The sequence below is a fragment of the Pinus tabuliformis genome, chromosome 3_2 (assembly GCF_031772625.1).
Source record: "Pinus tabuliformis cultivar Carrire ecotype Pingquan chromosome 3_2, CPIR1, whole genome shotgun sequence".
NCBI lineage: Eukaryota > Viridiplantae > Streptophyta > Pinopsida > Pinales > Pinaceae > Pinus > Pinus tabuliformis.
This window is the reverse complement of record NC_142302.1, coordinates 27,041,913-27,053,812: the sequence shown is the minus strand read 5'-3', so window position 1 is coordinate 27,053,812 and position 11,900 is coordinate 27,041,913. Positions and strand designations below refer to the sequence as shown.

Sequence of the window (11,900 nt, the reverse complement as noted above, 5' to 3'; positions counted from 1 at the left end):
CATTTCTTGCCAAGGGTTGCAGGTGGATCCTAACAAAATTGCTCTCATCAAGAGGGTTCCACCTCCTCAAAAGGTAAGGGATGTCCGGAGTTTCTTGGGATTAGCAGGATACTACCGGAGATTCATTAAAGATTTCAGCAAGCTAGCCTCGCCATTGTTTGGCCTGTTGGCAAAAGATGTGGAGTTTAATTGGACTGACGATTGTCAGAGGGCTTTAAATGAATTGAAGGACAAGTTGGTGTCAGCCCCAATCCTGAGAGGTCCAAACTGGGCCCTACCTTTCCACATCCACACTGATGCCTCGAACAAAGCCATAGGTGCAGCTTTAGGACAAGTTGAGCAAAAACTTCCATATGCCATTTACTTTGTTAGCAAAAACTTGTCCAAAGCTGAGCTGAATTACACTGTAACCGAGAAAGAATTCTTGGCTGTGGTCCATGCACTGAACAAGTTCCGACATTATATTACTGGTTACCAGACCTTTGTACATACGGACCATGCTGCAATTAGATATTTAATGAATAAACCAGATGTGAATGCTCGTATTATTAGATGGTTACTTTTATTGCAGCAGTTTGATTTGACCATTGTTGACAAACCAGGTAGAGAAAATGTTGTTGCTGACTTTTTATCTAGATTGGATTTGTCTGCAGATGAGGATGGAACAGTGGATGACCAGATGCCCGATGAACATCTGTTTGCTATTTCAGTACTCTCTCCATGGTTTGCTGATATAGCAAACTATCTTGTTTCAGCACAGTTCCCTCCGCACCTATCTTCCAGAGAGAAGAGCAGAATCATCAGAAAAAGTGCCTCATTTACTTGGATCGGGGGCAATCTGTTCAAGCTTGGCCCCGATCAGATCTTAAGGCGTTGTGTAAGGGAGGAGGAAGTCTTTGATATCCTCCTCACTTGTCATGATGGGCCTTGTGGAGGACATTTTGCAGCAAAGAGAACTGCCTTCAAAATCCTGCAGGCAGGCTACTATTGGCCCACACTTCATCAAGATGTCAGAAGATATGTCAGTCAGTGTGACCAATGCCAAAGAATGGGGAAACCGACCCAAAGGGATGAGATGCCTCTCCAACCTCAAGTGACTCTTGAGCCATTTGAGAAGTGGGGCATGGACTTTGTGGGCCCAATCAACCCCTCTTCGAGGCAAAGGTCTTACATCATTGTGTGTACTGACTATTTGACAAAGTGGGCAGAGACCAAAGCAATCAAAGCAGCAACAGAAGAAAAGGTGGCCGAGTTCCTAAGAGAAAACATCTTCTATAAGTTTGGCTATCCAAGAGAGCTGGTCACCGATCAAGGGAGCCAGTTCACCTCCAACCTGGTTGAAGATCTACTAGCTCATCACAAGATCAAGCATAGGACTTCCACCCCTTATCACCCTCAAGCAAATGGGCAGGTGGAAGTCACCAATAGAGCATTAGAAGGGATCTTGACTAAGGTGGTGAGCAGCAGCAGAAAGGACTGGGCAGATCGCCTGGTTGAAGCCACATGGGCTTACAACACCACTTGGAAGACCACCACCGGCTTCACACCGTATGAGCTGGTCTATGGGAAGAAAGCTTTGCTGTCCATTGAGTTTGAATACAACACTTTGAGGATGGCAGCTCAGCTGGACCTAGATCTCAGCCATGCACAACAAGAAAGGCTACTGCAGCTGAATGGCCTGGATGAGCACCGAATGCAGGCCCTCCTTCACTCAGAAGTGGTTCAACTTCAGAGAAAGGTGTGGCATGACCAACATCTCCATGACAAGCAATTTCAGCCGGGAGATTGGGCTTTGTTGTATGACTCCAGATACAAAGATTTCAAGGGGAAGCTGAGAACCAGATGGCTAGGACCATATGCAGTGGAAAAATGCCATGACAATGGATCTGTCCTTATTCGAACCATTGATGAGGAAGCCATTCCCATGCTTGTCAATGGGCATCGATTGAAGATCTACAGGAGACCTCTCTCAAGACAAGAGTTCATCAAAACTATGGAGAAATCTGTATTGGTCCTAGAGAAGGGTTCTGCCTCTGCTTTTGGCATACCCTGAGGGATATAAAAAATAATAATAATAATAATAATAATAAAGATCCTTGGGTGAAAACCTCTCTGAGGCGCCCAAGGCAGGTGGTAGGGGTGAAAACCTCATTGAGGCACCCCTATTGTCTTTCAAAAAAAAAAAAAAAGAGAAAAGGTTTGAAAAAGATCCTTGAGTGAAAACCTCTCTGAGGCGCTCAGGGCAGATGGCACGGGTGAAAACCTCTTTGAGGCGCCCCTGTTATCTTTCAAAAAAAAAGAAAAAAACAATAAGCAAAATATGGTAAAATTGCATGCAGGTTGCAGATGTTCTATGGAGGAGAGGAAGCCCTTCAACTCAAAGCCAAGGGTCCTTATCATGCTGTCAAGAGACCTCACCAGCACCTCCTCCAAGGATACCCATGTTTTTTTCAAGGTATGTGCAATTTTATCATGGTTTGAATCTTCTACAAGAAGATGCAGTCTTTCTACAGGAAGACGCGGATTTTCTACAGGAAAGTGCAGACTTTCTACAGGAAGCCTGAACTTTCTACAGGAAGCTCTGTGTTCTACAGGAAACTTCCTGTAGAAGTTTGGGACGGCCCAGAATTCATCTTAAAAGGAGATTTAGCGACTACGGATTGGTTTGGATGCATGCAAGCCTCTGTTGGCACCCTTGCACATTGCTGTTACCTTGCTCCACCATCCTTGTCGACATGCAACCAAGTTCCCTGCACCAACAAAGCAGATCGATGAGTTCTCACGGGAAAAGCCATTTTCAAAGATAAACAAGTGCTGAGATCTCATACCACAGGCATCAGAAGCTCCGGGAACGTGATCGAAAGGCCAGATCCTCCGTCGTGCAGCATGCACCCAAGGAGGAAGAACTGTTACGAGACACCCCGCGGGAATCCTGTAACAGTTAAACCTGCTAGAGTGGATACCATTCACAGCACCGCCATCTGCAATGAAACGCGGGCGCATGCAACCAAAGCATCCACTCCATCGTCGGCAGCCTGTAACCACGAGCCTCCGGGTCTGTGTAAGTTCGCATGCAGCAGGTAGATCCACTCACCATCGTCCAAAAACTGGAAAAATCGTGTGCAGCCACGCAGGTAAGTGTCTCGACCCTTCCTTCCATCAAATCGCATGAATTTTACTTTGAATTGTTTGCACAGCGTAAAAGTGAATGGTTGAGCGGCCGTATGGCCAGTCGACTGGCCACGTCAGCTAGTTATGGTATAATTGGATGTTTGGGTGGCGGCCACGACAAAGAGAATGAGCAGCACGCACGTGAGAACACTCCCGTCGGAAGCAATGAGTTTAACAGAAAAAGGCGGCGGCAGATCTGTGGGAATGGATGCGGCAGCAAGTGAATACGCAGGCGAATGATGGATGACGTCGCCCAACGGTCCAGCGGGGACAGCTCACCCCCCGCGCCACGGATTGCGCCGATTCAAAATCTAATCGGCTAGATTGTGCGCATGCATTTATCAACCACCACTTCAAACTCGAGTGGCTATTCTGATCTCCTCTGCACTTTGATACGTCGAGCTTTTGGCTACCAGAACGCCGGTGAAGCACACCTCGAGCGCAGGCCAACTACAGTCCTCCCCAAAATTTGCGCACTGCTCCTACAAGAACACAGTTTCTACAGGAACGCAGTCTCTACAGGAACGCAGTCTTCTACAGGGAAGCGGGTGCCTCACGAAAAAAGGTGGCCAATTAAAGAGGTAACCCTGAACTCTTCATGCAACTGGTTAGTAAGAGTGGCAAGATCATCGTCCACAGTCTGGTCATAAAGATATCGGTGAAATTGTTGTTTGTTGTGCCTATACTGTCGTTCTACAGGATGTCAGTATAATTAGACTGTGTTGAATTTTGTGGATTATGTGCATGCTCTGTCTCAATAGACCAAATCTCTTTCGCATTTGCCACCTTTAGTTAAAACAACCGTGTTCATCATGCCGGGTGGGTTTATAAGACGGGAACCCACTGATTCAACCAAATTAAGGGAAAACCAGGCAGTGGTAGAGCTCTTCACACGAGCACAATGGATGTCTTTTTGTGATAAGCTGCAAGGTTACGATGATGAAGTGGCCGAAGAATTCTTGCAGGCTCTGAGGCCGAAATCCCAGACACTGGCCACAGTAAACTTCAGAGGTCTAAGCCTCAAGCTCACCCCGCAACATATCAGTTGGATCACAGAACTTCCTATGGGTTTGCCGTGGGATAAGGAAGAAAGAAAGCTGAGCCAGCAGGCAAAGAAAGAATTCTTTCCACCTGAGGAGGAATTCTCGGAGGACAAAAATGGGGTGCGAAGAACGAGCCTGTTGCCACCATGGAATGAAGTCAGTTTGCAAATCATGAAATATATCACTTGTGAAGGCCGTTTTAGCATCGTGTATGCATATCACTTTCGGCTGCTCACTGAATTGAGGCACCGGATTGATCTTCCTGTAGAACAAAAACTGAGCATCCCTTATTTCCTATTGCAGTCTCTAATGGAGTGTGCCACAAAGCTAAAAGAAGGCATACCAGATCAAATAGCCCACCATGGGTTGATCAAGCTTCTTGTGGAGGATGCGATGCATTCATATAAGGTTCCCCTCTCATGGGAATCCTTCCGGAATTTGACAAAAGACAGAGACATTAAAATGTTGATCGAAGAAACGGGTTCCTCCAGCAGTGAGGAACAAGAAGCAGTGGCCAAGGGACAGAGAGAAAAAGGCCAGAAGACCCCGACCACAGTGAAGAAGAAAGAACAAAGGGAGAAGCATGAGGAAAAGGATGACAAGGAAAAAGGTGGCACACCTATCTTGTCAGCAAGAGAAAAGAGGCTGAAGAGCAGAATGGACAAAGCCGAGGTGGTCCACGTCAGCCCAAGTACCTCAATAGCACCTGCAACCAAAGCAAAAAGCAAAACTCAGGCAGGCAAGCAAGCAAAGGTGGGGGCACCTGTGTCTACTGGAAAGCAGAAACAGGCTTCTACAGGAAGCCAGAAAACAGAGACAAAGGCTTCTACAGGAAGCCCGAAAAAGCAGAAACAGGCTTCTACAGGAAGCCCGAAAATCATTGAGAAACAGGCTTCTACAGGAAGCCCAAAAACAGAGACAAGGGCTTCTACAGGAAGCCCGAAATTGGAAAAAGGGGCTTCTACAGGAAGCCCGAAAATCATTGAGAAACAGGCTCCTACAGGAAGCCTGAAGACAGAGAAAGGGTCTTCTACAGGAAGCCCGAAGATTACCAAAGCAGGGGCTTCTACAGGAAGCCCGAGAGTGGCTAAAACCGGGTCTTCTACAGGAAGCCCAAAATCGGGAAAGAAAGGATCTTCTACAGGAGGCCCGGAAGTGGGCAAAGCAGGGTCTTCTACAGGAAGCCCGAAATCTGAAAAGGAGGGGCCCTCTACAAGGAGCTCTGAGAGAGCAAAACGCAAGAAAGAGAAGGCTGGTATTCTCGAAAAGGAGGCAGCAGCGGCGCTGGCCGCCCTCAGTACACCTCCAAAGCCGAAGGAGAAGAGAGAGAGGGAGACCCCTCTACCATCTGAAGCCAGGAGAAGCAAGAGGATAAACACGGGCAAGCCACAGCCTCCACCCAGCAGCCAAACCATTTTAGGGGATGTCCCTACTTCACCCAGTGCAAGAACCCCCTCTAAAACATCAGCCACCCCCGATAGGGGAAGCCCAAAAATAACTTCCTGGACACGAAAAATAGGCCAATCGCCTTCCGAAGCACAGCTCAAGGAAATGGGAAAGGGGGAAGAAGCGCCACCTTCGTCACCACCAGGGGCAGAAAAGGCAGGGCCACCAAAAACAGGAAAGGAAGAGCACACTCCGGGCTCTAGTTCTCGGCCAAAGACGAGGAGCCAGAGCAAAGTTGCTCAAGGATGAGCAAATAGTTTAGCTGGGGGGTGATGATGAGCCCCAATTTTTGGTACAATTTGGGCTCATTTGGCCTACTTGCTTTGCTCAAACCATTCATCTTTTATTGCTTATGCATTCATTTCTTGGTTTATTCATGTTGTTTGTAGGAAGAAGGGTAGGCATTCTATCTACGTGACTAATACATGATGATTTCAGGTTTTTGGCATTAAAAGGGAGCAAAGACCACGAGAAAGGAGACAAGGAGACAGTAAGGTGGCACTGCTGGTTTTTAGGAGAGGATGTCCACAATCTTGGGGACCTTCCTCGTGATTCCCACCATAGCTCCGAGCTCCAACCAATCTCCCCACCGAGCTTAGAGGCAGCCAACCGTTCTACAGGAACAGCAGTTACAACTGTTCTACAGGATCATCAGTTTAACCTTCAGTTGGACAGCCGAGCTCCACAAATCAAGGAAACCTGTTGGATTATCATTTTGCATAAATACTGAGGCCGTAGCCTTTGGTAGGGGCTTTTGGAACTTTTGCATTACTCTTGTAATTTGGAAGTACGAGCTACAGCTCGGTGTTGGTTCTTTTTGTAAGCCAGTTTTGGCATGACATCAGATTTTTGGTTATGAATAAAGGCAGGCAGATTTTGATCTCATTCTGAGTTTCTAAGGGAGCTATAGCTCTCAGGTTAGGGCCCAACCTAAGAGCAATAGACCTCCTCTGTGTTGTAATGTTATTTACCTTTCGTTCCAGCACTTCGTTTCTTTACTTTGTCATGCAATTCGAATTTACAGTCTGCTGATTTAGTTTTTATGAGATTGAATAGGATTAGTTTATGGTGAATTTGCTTCCAGTTGCTTAGGTTAGAAGAGGATAGTTATAATCCAATGGAGCTCCAGAAAAAGGTTGTTAGAGATCACTGCCATCTCTTCTTAGGGATTGGGGTGCAGTCCATATCAACCACCAAAAAGAAACGCAGTTCTTCTCATGTCCATGCAAGCTGCAACAGTTACTGTAGTCGTAGATCCATCCATGCACTTTGGTCTTGATCATTACTTCTCCATTCCACTTCCATGCACGAGCTTCTTTCACAAATTGCACTGTTGTTCATTGGTTCAAGATAGCACAGTTAACATAGGTTAAAGAGTTCTCGTTTTTGGTGACATTCATAGACAATTTGTTTCATCTACACTGCTCCACACCATCCCCTTACCTTCCTCTTCTTTTCAACCACACCTAAAGCCACCCAACCGACCTCTGTTCAGCTCGTTTACCTTCCAGCTCTCCCATTACTCACATAGCTCCATTTACTTAACCTCTTGTTGATCCCATCCTTCCAGCCATCAACCCACTGCATGCACTCTTTCTCCATCTGACTTCTCTGCTCCTGAGCCATCACCAGTTCCATCTCCATCTCACCTATCCTCCCACACCACTCCAACACTTCACCATCTCCCAAAACTCCCTCGGTCGAACATCCTGTAGAATTGCGCAGACTTCCTGTAGAATCCCTGAGTTTCCTGTAGGATCCCCTGCAGACTTCCTGTAGAAGCCTGCAAACTCGGTTGTTGAGCATCCGAACGTGGTAGACTTCTGTGGACTGATGCTAGAGACCCTCTGGGACCTCCCCTAGCCATCCTGACCTTGCCCATGCTTTCCTTCCATTCGAACCGCTCCTGCACAGTCAAACCCTAATCAAAAGCATCATCACAATAAATCCAACCACTTAATGAAAAAAATACAAAAACATGTCTTTTCAAATGCAAGTAGCTTAGATGCATGTATTTCAGCTCACTGCAAGTAATGGCATTATTGGTAGAAGTTTCATTCACAGTTTTGCATTGTAAGGGCCTAGCTAGTCAAATTAGGGTTTACTAGGGTTTTCATGCTTTGTTGGCTTTCAGTTTCTTTCTGCAAATAGATTAGTCTCCTTTGAGTTAGCTTTCGTCCATCATTCATAAAGCTTCTTCTGTGAGCATATAGAAGTTGGCTTGAGCCCTAGCGGACTTGTGCCAGCTGACCAAGTGACAGCTGCGACAAGAGCTAGTACTTGTGCATACAGCACCGTCGCTTCCAAGTTTGTACGAACTACCGGGTTGATAAAATTAGAGATAGGAAGCTCCAGGAGTTGTAGCATTATTGCTACAATACTGGAGCCCACCATCTTTTTGGCGCCATTGTCGGGGAAGCGTCAGAGTATTAGTAATTGTTGATTTTCCTCTACTTTCTTACTCTTGCCTTCTGCAAGTAGTTTACTTCATTTCCATTCTGCAAAAGTAGCATAGACATTTCCTATGATGGGAATCCTAGTTCTTTCATTCTTTTGGAAATGTTGGTGCTCCCTATATGGCAACATTGTCCCTTCCTGGCATAGACATTAAAGAGTTAAAATATATTTTATGAAGACCTTCTTAATGGTTAAGAATGAAATTTTTGTGGCTCGGAGAAAAAAATTGGAAGCGATCGGATCTGGAGCTGCGAGAGTGCCCTGCGACTGTGCATCTGTGCCTGTGGCCGTCACCTCGGCCCTGAGGCCATGAGGACTCAGCCTTCTTCGTGTGGTGTTGTTCCTGCGAGGTGTCGTAACGGTGGTTCGACCTCTGCTGCGTCTTTCTGGGGCTTCCTCTGTGCAGATCTGGGGGCTATGTCCGCTGATCTTGGGTGAGCTCGATTAGATCGAGCTATGGCTGCTTCAATGGAGATGCCCCCTCTCTCTGAAGCCGAGGCTTTTGTCAAGCTGCTGAGCTCTCTTCCTAAAAAGAAAACGACCGAGGCTTCGAAATTTGTAAAGCGCCTGGATGACATTCCTGAGATCTCGCTTCCCCCTGAGAAACCGATCCAGGTCGCCCTCTCTCTAGCGGAGCGGGCTTTGGTTGGGCAGTTCACTGGGCTCTGGCCCTCCCCAAAAACTACGGAGAGCTGGGTCGCAAGGAACTGGGCGCCGCTCATTAAAAACAGAGTCACTTCGTATTTCTTGGGGAAGGGTTTCTTCCTGTTTGAATTTGCTGAAAAAGAAGATAAGGAGCTGATATTTCGCAATGGCCCCTATTTCATGGGCCCTCAGGGGCTGTATCTCAACAAGTGGACGCCCGACTTTGATCCAGCAGTTGACGTCCCCTCAGCCGTCCCTGTGTGGGTTCGTTTGCCCAACCTGCCAATGCACTGCTGGAACTGGGAATCCCTCAAGCACATCGGAAACACCTTAGGTAAATTCATCGATCGTGCCAACAGCAAAGATCAATTTGATTGCGCTAGAATCTGTGTTGAAGTTGACCTTGAGGTCGGTCTGCCTGAGGCAATAAAGCTCAGGGTCGGAGGATGGACGCATGTTCAGAAGCTGGATTACGAGCAGCTTCCGTTCAAGTGCAGGAAGTGCCATGTCTACGGCCATTTTGCTAGAGGCTGTCCAAAAAACAGTGAAGCAGAGAAAGGCAAGGAGGAAGGGTGGACGCAGGTTAAAAGAACCAAAAACAAAGCCCCAAGAACTGGTAACAACAATGCCAAAGCTCCCCAGACTGGCTCTGGGTCCCAAATCCCTCACATGGAAGAACAAGGTAATAAATTTATCCAGTTAAGTCCAGCATCAGAGGACTCTCAAGGAATAGAGATACTGAATGAAGAACCACCCTACAAAGAGCCCCCATCGGAGCCAAAGCAAGTCGAAAGCAATGTAGACAGAACGGAAGAGATACCCTCAGAAGAGGCTGAGGAAGTGCAAAGCTCGGAGGACTCAGAAGAGGAAGGAGAAATAGCAGGTTCACAATCCTCGGCCAGAAGATCATTGAGAGGCCGAAAATCTGCCCGTGAAAAAAGGGAGCAGGAGACTTACAAAGACAAATTACAAGGAAGTCAGCCTACCCTCGAGAAACTCTTGGCTAAAACACCGAAGATGACTAGAAATCAGCTCCAGAGCTCTAAAGGAGCTCCCCACACCAAAAGCAAGTGATGAAGATCGTCTCCTGGAACTGTAGGGGTATGGGGAGCAAAATAAAAGAAGAAGCCGTCAAAAGTCTGATAAGATCCGATTCTCCTGACATACTCCTCATCCAGGAGACTAAAATGGAGGATAAGGCCTTCCTCCATATTGGCAAAAATCTATGGAAGAGAAGCGAAGGACAAGCAGTCTCAGCCCGGGGTGCCTCAGGAGGCCTGGGCACCCTTTGGAACGCAAACAAATTCTCAAAGATTAAAGAGGTTGCCAACTCACATTGGCTGTTCACAAAGCTGAAACATGTGGACTCAGAGGAGTCCCTCTGTCTCTTTAATGTGTATGCTCCAGTTAGCGCAGGAGAGAAAAAGAGTTGTTGGGATTCCATTAGAGGATTGGCAGATTCCGAAGATCTAGCAAACATCATCATTGCCGGAGATCTAAATCTCACATTAACTTTGGCTGAAAAACGTGGAGGAAGCATAGTAAGGGATCCGGCGCGCGAATGGGTGGAGGATCTGCTCCAGGATTGGGATATGATCGACATCAAACCCTCATCGGGCAAGTACACCTGGTCCAACAGAAGGCTCGGTCCGGGTCACATAGCGGCAAGGTTAGACAGATTTCTTGTTCAAAGTTCTTTCCTTCTTCTTGGTTTAGAATCTAGAATGCACATCCTTCCTTGCAGTGTATCTGACCACAGGCCCATCAAACTTGATCTTGTGGCCCATATGGATCAAGGCCCTATCCCCTTTAAATTCAGTCCACTTTGGGTCAAGGAGCAGTCCTTTATGCAATTAGTAAAAGACACATGGAAGCAACCTGTCAATGGCTCTGCCTTCTACGTTTGGGAAGAAAAGCTTAGGAGAGTGAAAGCTGCATTAAAAACTTGGGTTAAAACCCTTCCCAACCCATCAGTGGAAAGGAAGAAGATTCAAGAATGCCTCAAGAACCACCATCTGAAAGCAGAAAATGAAGTGATCACAAAAGAATCCCTTGACAAGGAGGCGGAACTTCAGCAAAAGCTTCTTAAAGCAAGCTTGGCCGAGGAAGAGTATTGGAGGGTCAAATCTCGTAGACTTTGGCTCAAGGCAGGAGATAGGAACTCTGTTTTCTTTCACAAGCAAGCCCAAGCTCGGAAAAATTTCAACTCTATCTCTGAAATCAAGGAAGAGAACACCATCCACAGAGATATTCAAAGTATAAAAAATGTTGCTTTCCTTCACTTCAAAAATCTGTACAGTGAAAAAGAGGACCTGGGGCAGACTTCAATCTTAGCAAATGAGGTGCCCACCCTGATTTCGGCCAGAATGAATCAGCCTTTGGAAGCAGAAGTCACTAATGAGGAAATCAAAACCGCCCTTTCGCCATGGAGCCTGATAAGGCCCTGGGCCCAGACGGCTTCACTGCCAGATTCCTCCAGAACTGTTGGCAGATTGTGGAGAAAGATTTAGGCAGAATGGTTCGGAAATCTCAAAATTGTCAGAAAATAGGAGGAAGCACCAACTCAGCTTTCTTGGCCCTCATCCCTAAGGAAAAAGGAGCCAACACCTTCTCCAGATTTCGCCCTATCTCCCTTTGCAACATAGGCTACAAACTGATAACAAAAGTGATTGCCAACAGGTTGAAAATCATCCTCCCTTCCATTATTCCAGAGAACCAGGGAGGTTTTATTCAGGGAAGACAGATAGTGGATAATTTTATCCTAGTCCAAGAGGCGATTCACACAAGCTTGACCCGGAAAGAGAAAGGAATGGTTGTCAAATTGGACCTGGAAAACGCCTTTGATAGAGTGAGGCACAGATTTCTGTTGGATGTCTTGCACAAATTCGGGTTTGGACCCAAATTCATCACCTGGATCAAGGCATGCATCAGTGAGCCATGGATCGCCCCTTTGGTGAACGGGAGGGCCACAGACTTCTTCAAAGCCTCCAGAGGGCTCAGGCAAGGGTGCCCTCTATCCCCCTTGCTTTTTGTCCTTCAGGCTTCTGTCCTCAGTTTCCTCTTGAATAAAAAATAGGCAGACCAAGAAATAATGGGACTTAACATTGCAAGAGGTGTCAAAAGCATAAATCATGCTCT

The 11,900-nt window shown here is 46.7% G+C and overlaps 1 protein-coding gene across 1 annotated transcript; it reads left to right on the top strand.

Moving 5' to 3' along the window:
• The first annotated feature begins 9,865 nt into the window (after positions 1-9,865).
• Positions 9,866-11,272, top strand: LOC149179643 (uncharacterized). Its single transcript, XM_089413603.1, has one exon. It carries the CDS (start codon positions 9,866-9,868, stop codon positions 11,270-11,272), a length of 1,407 nt encoding a protein of 468 aa, XP_089269729.1.
• Positions 11,273-11,900: the final 628 nt, after the last annotated feature.

Bases quoted from the DNA above. Each gene is read 5' to 3' on its own strand.
- LOC149179643 (XM_089413603.1), top strand. From the start codon at position 9,866: ATGGGGAGCAAAATAAAAGAAGAAGCCGTCAAAAGTCTGATAAGATCC.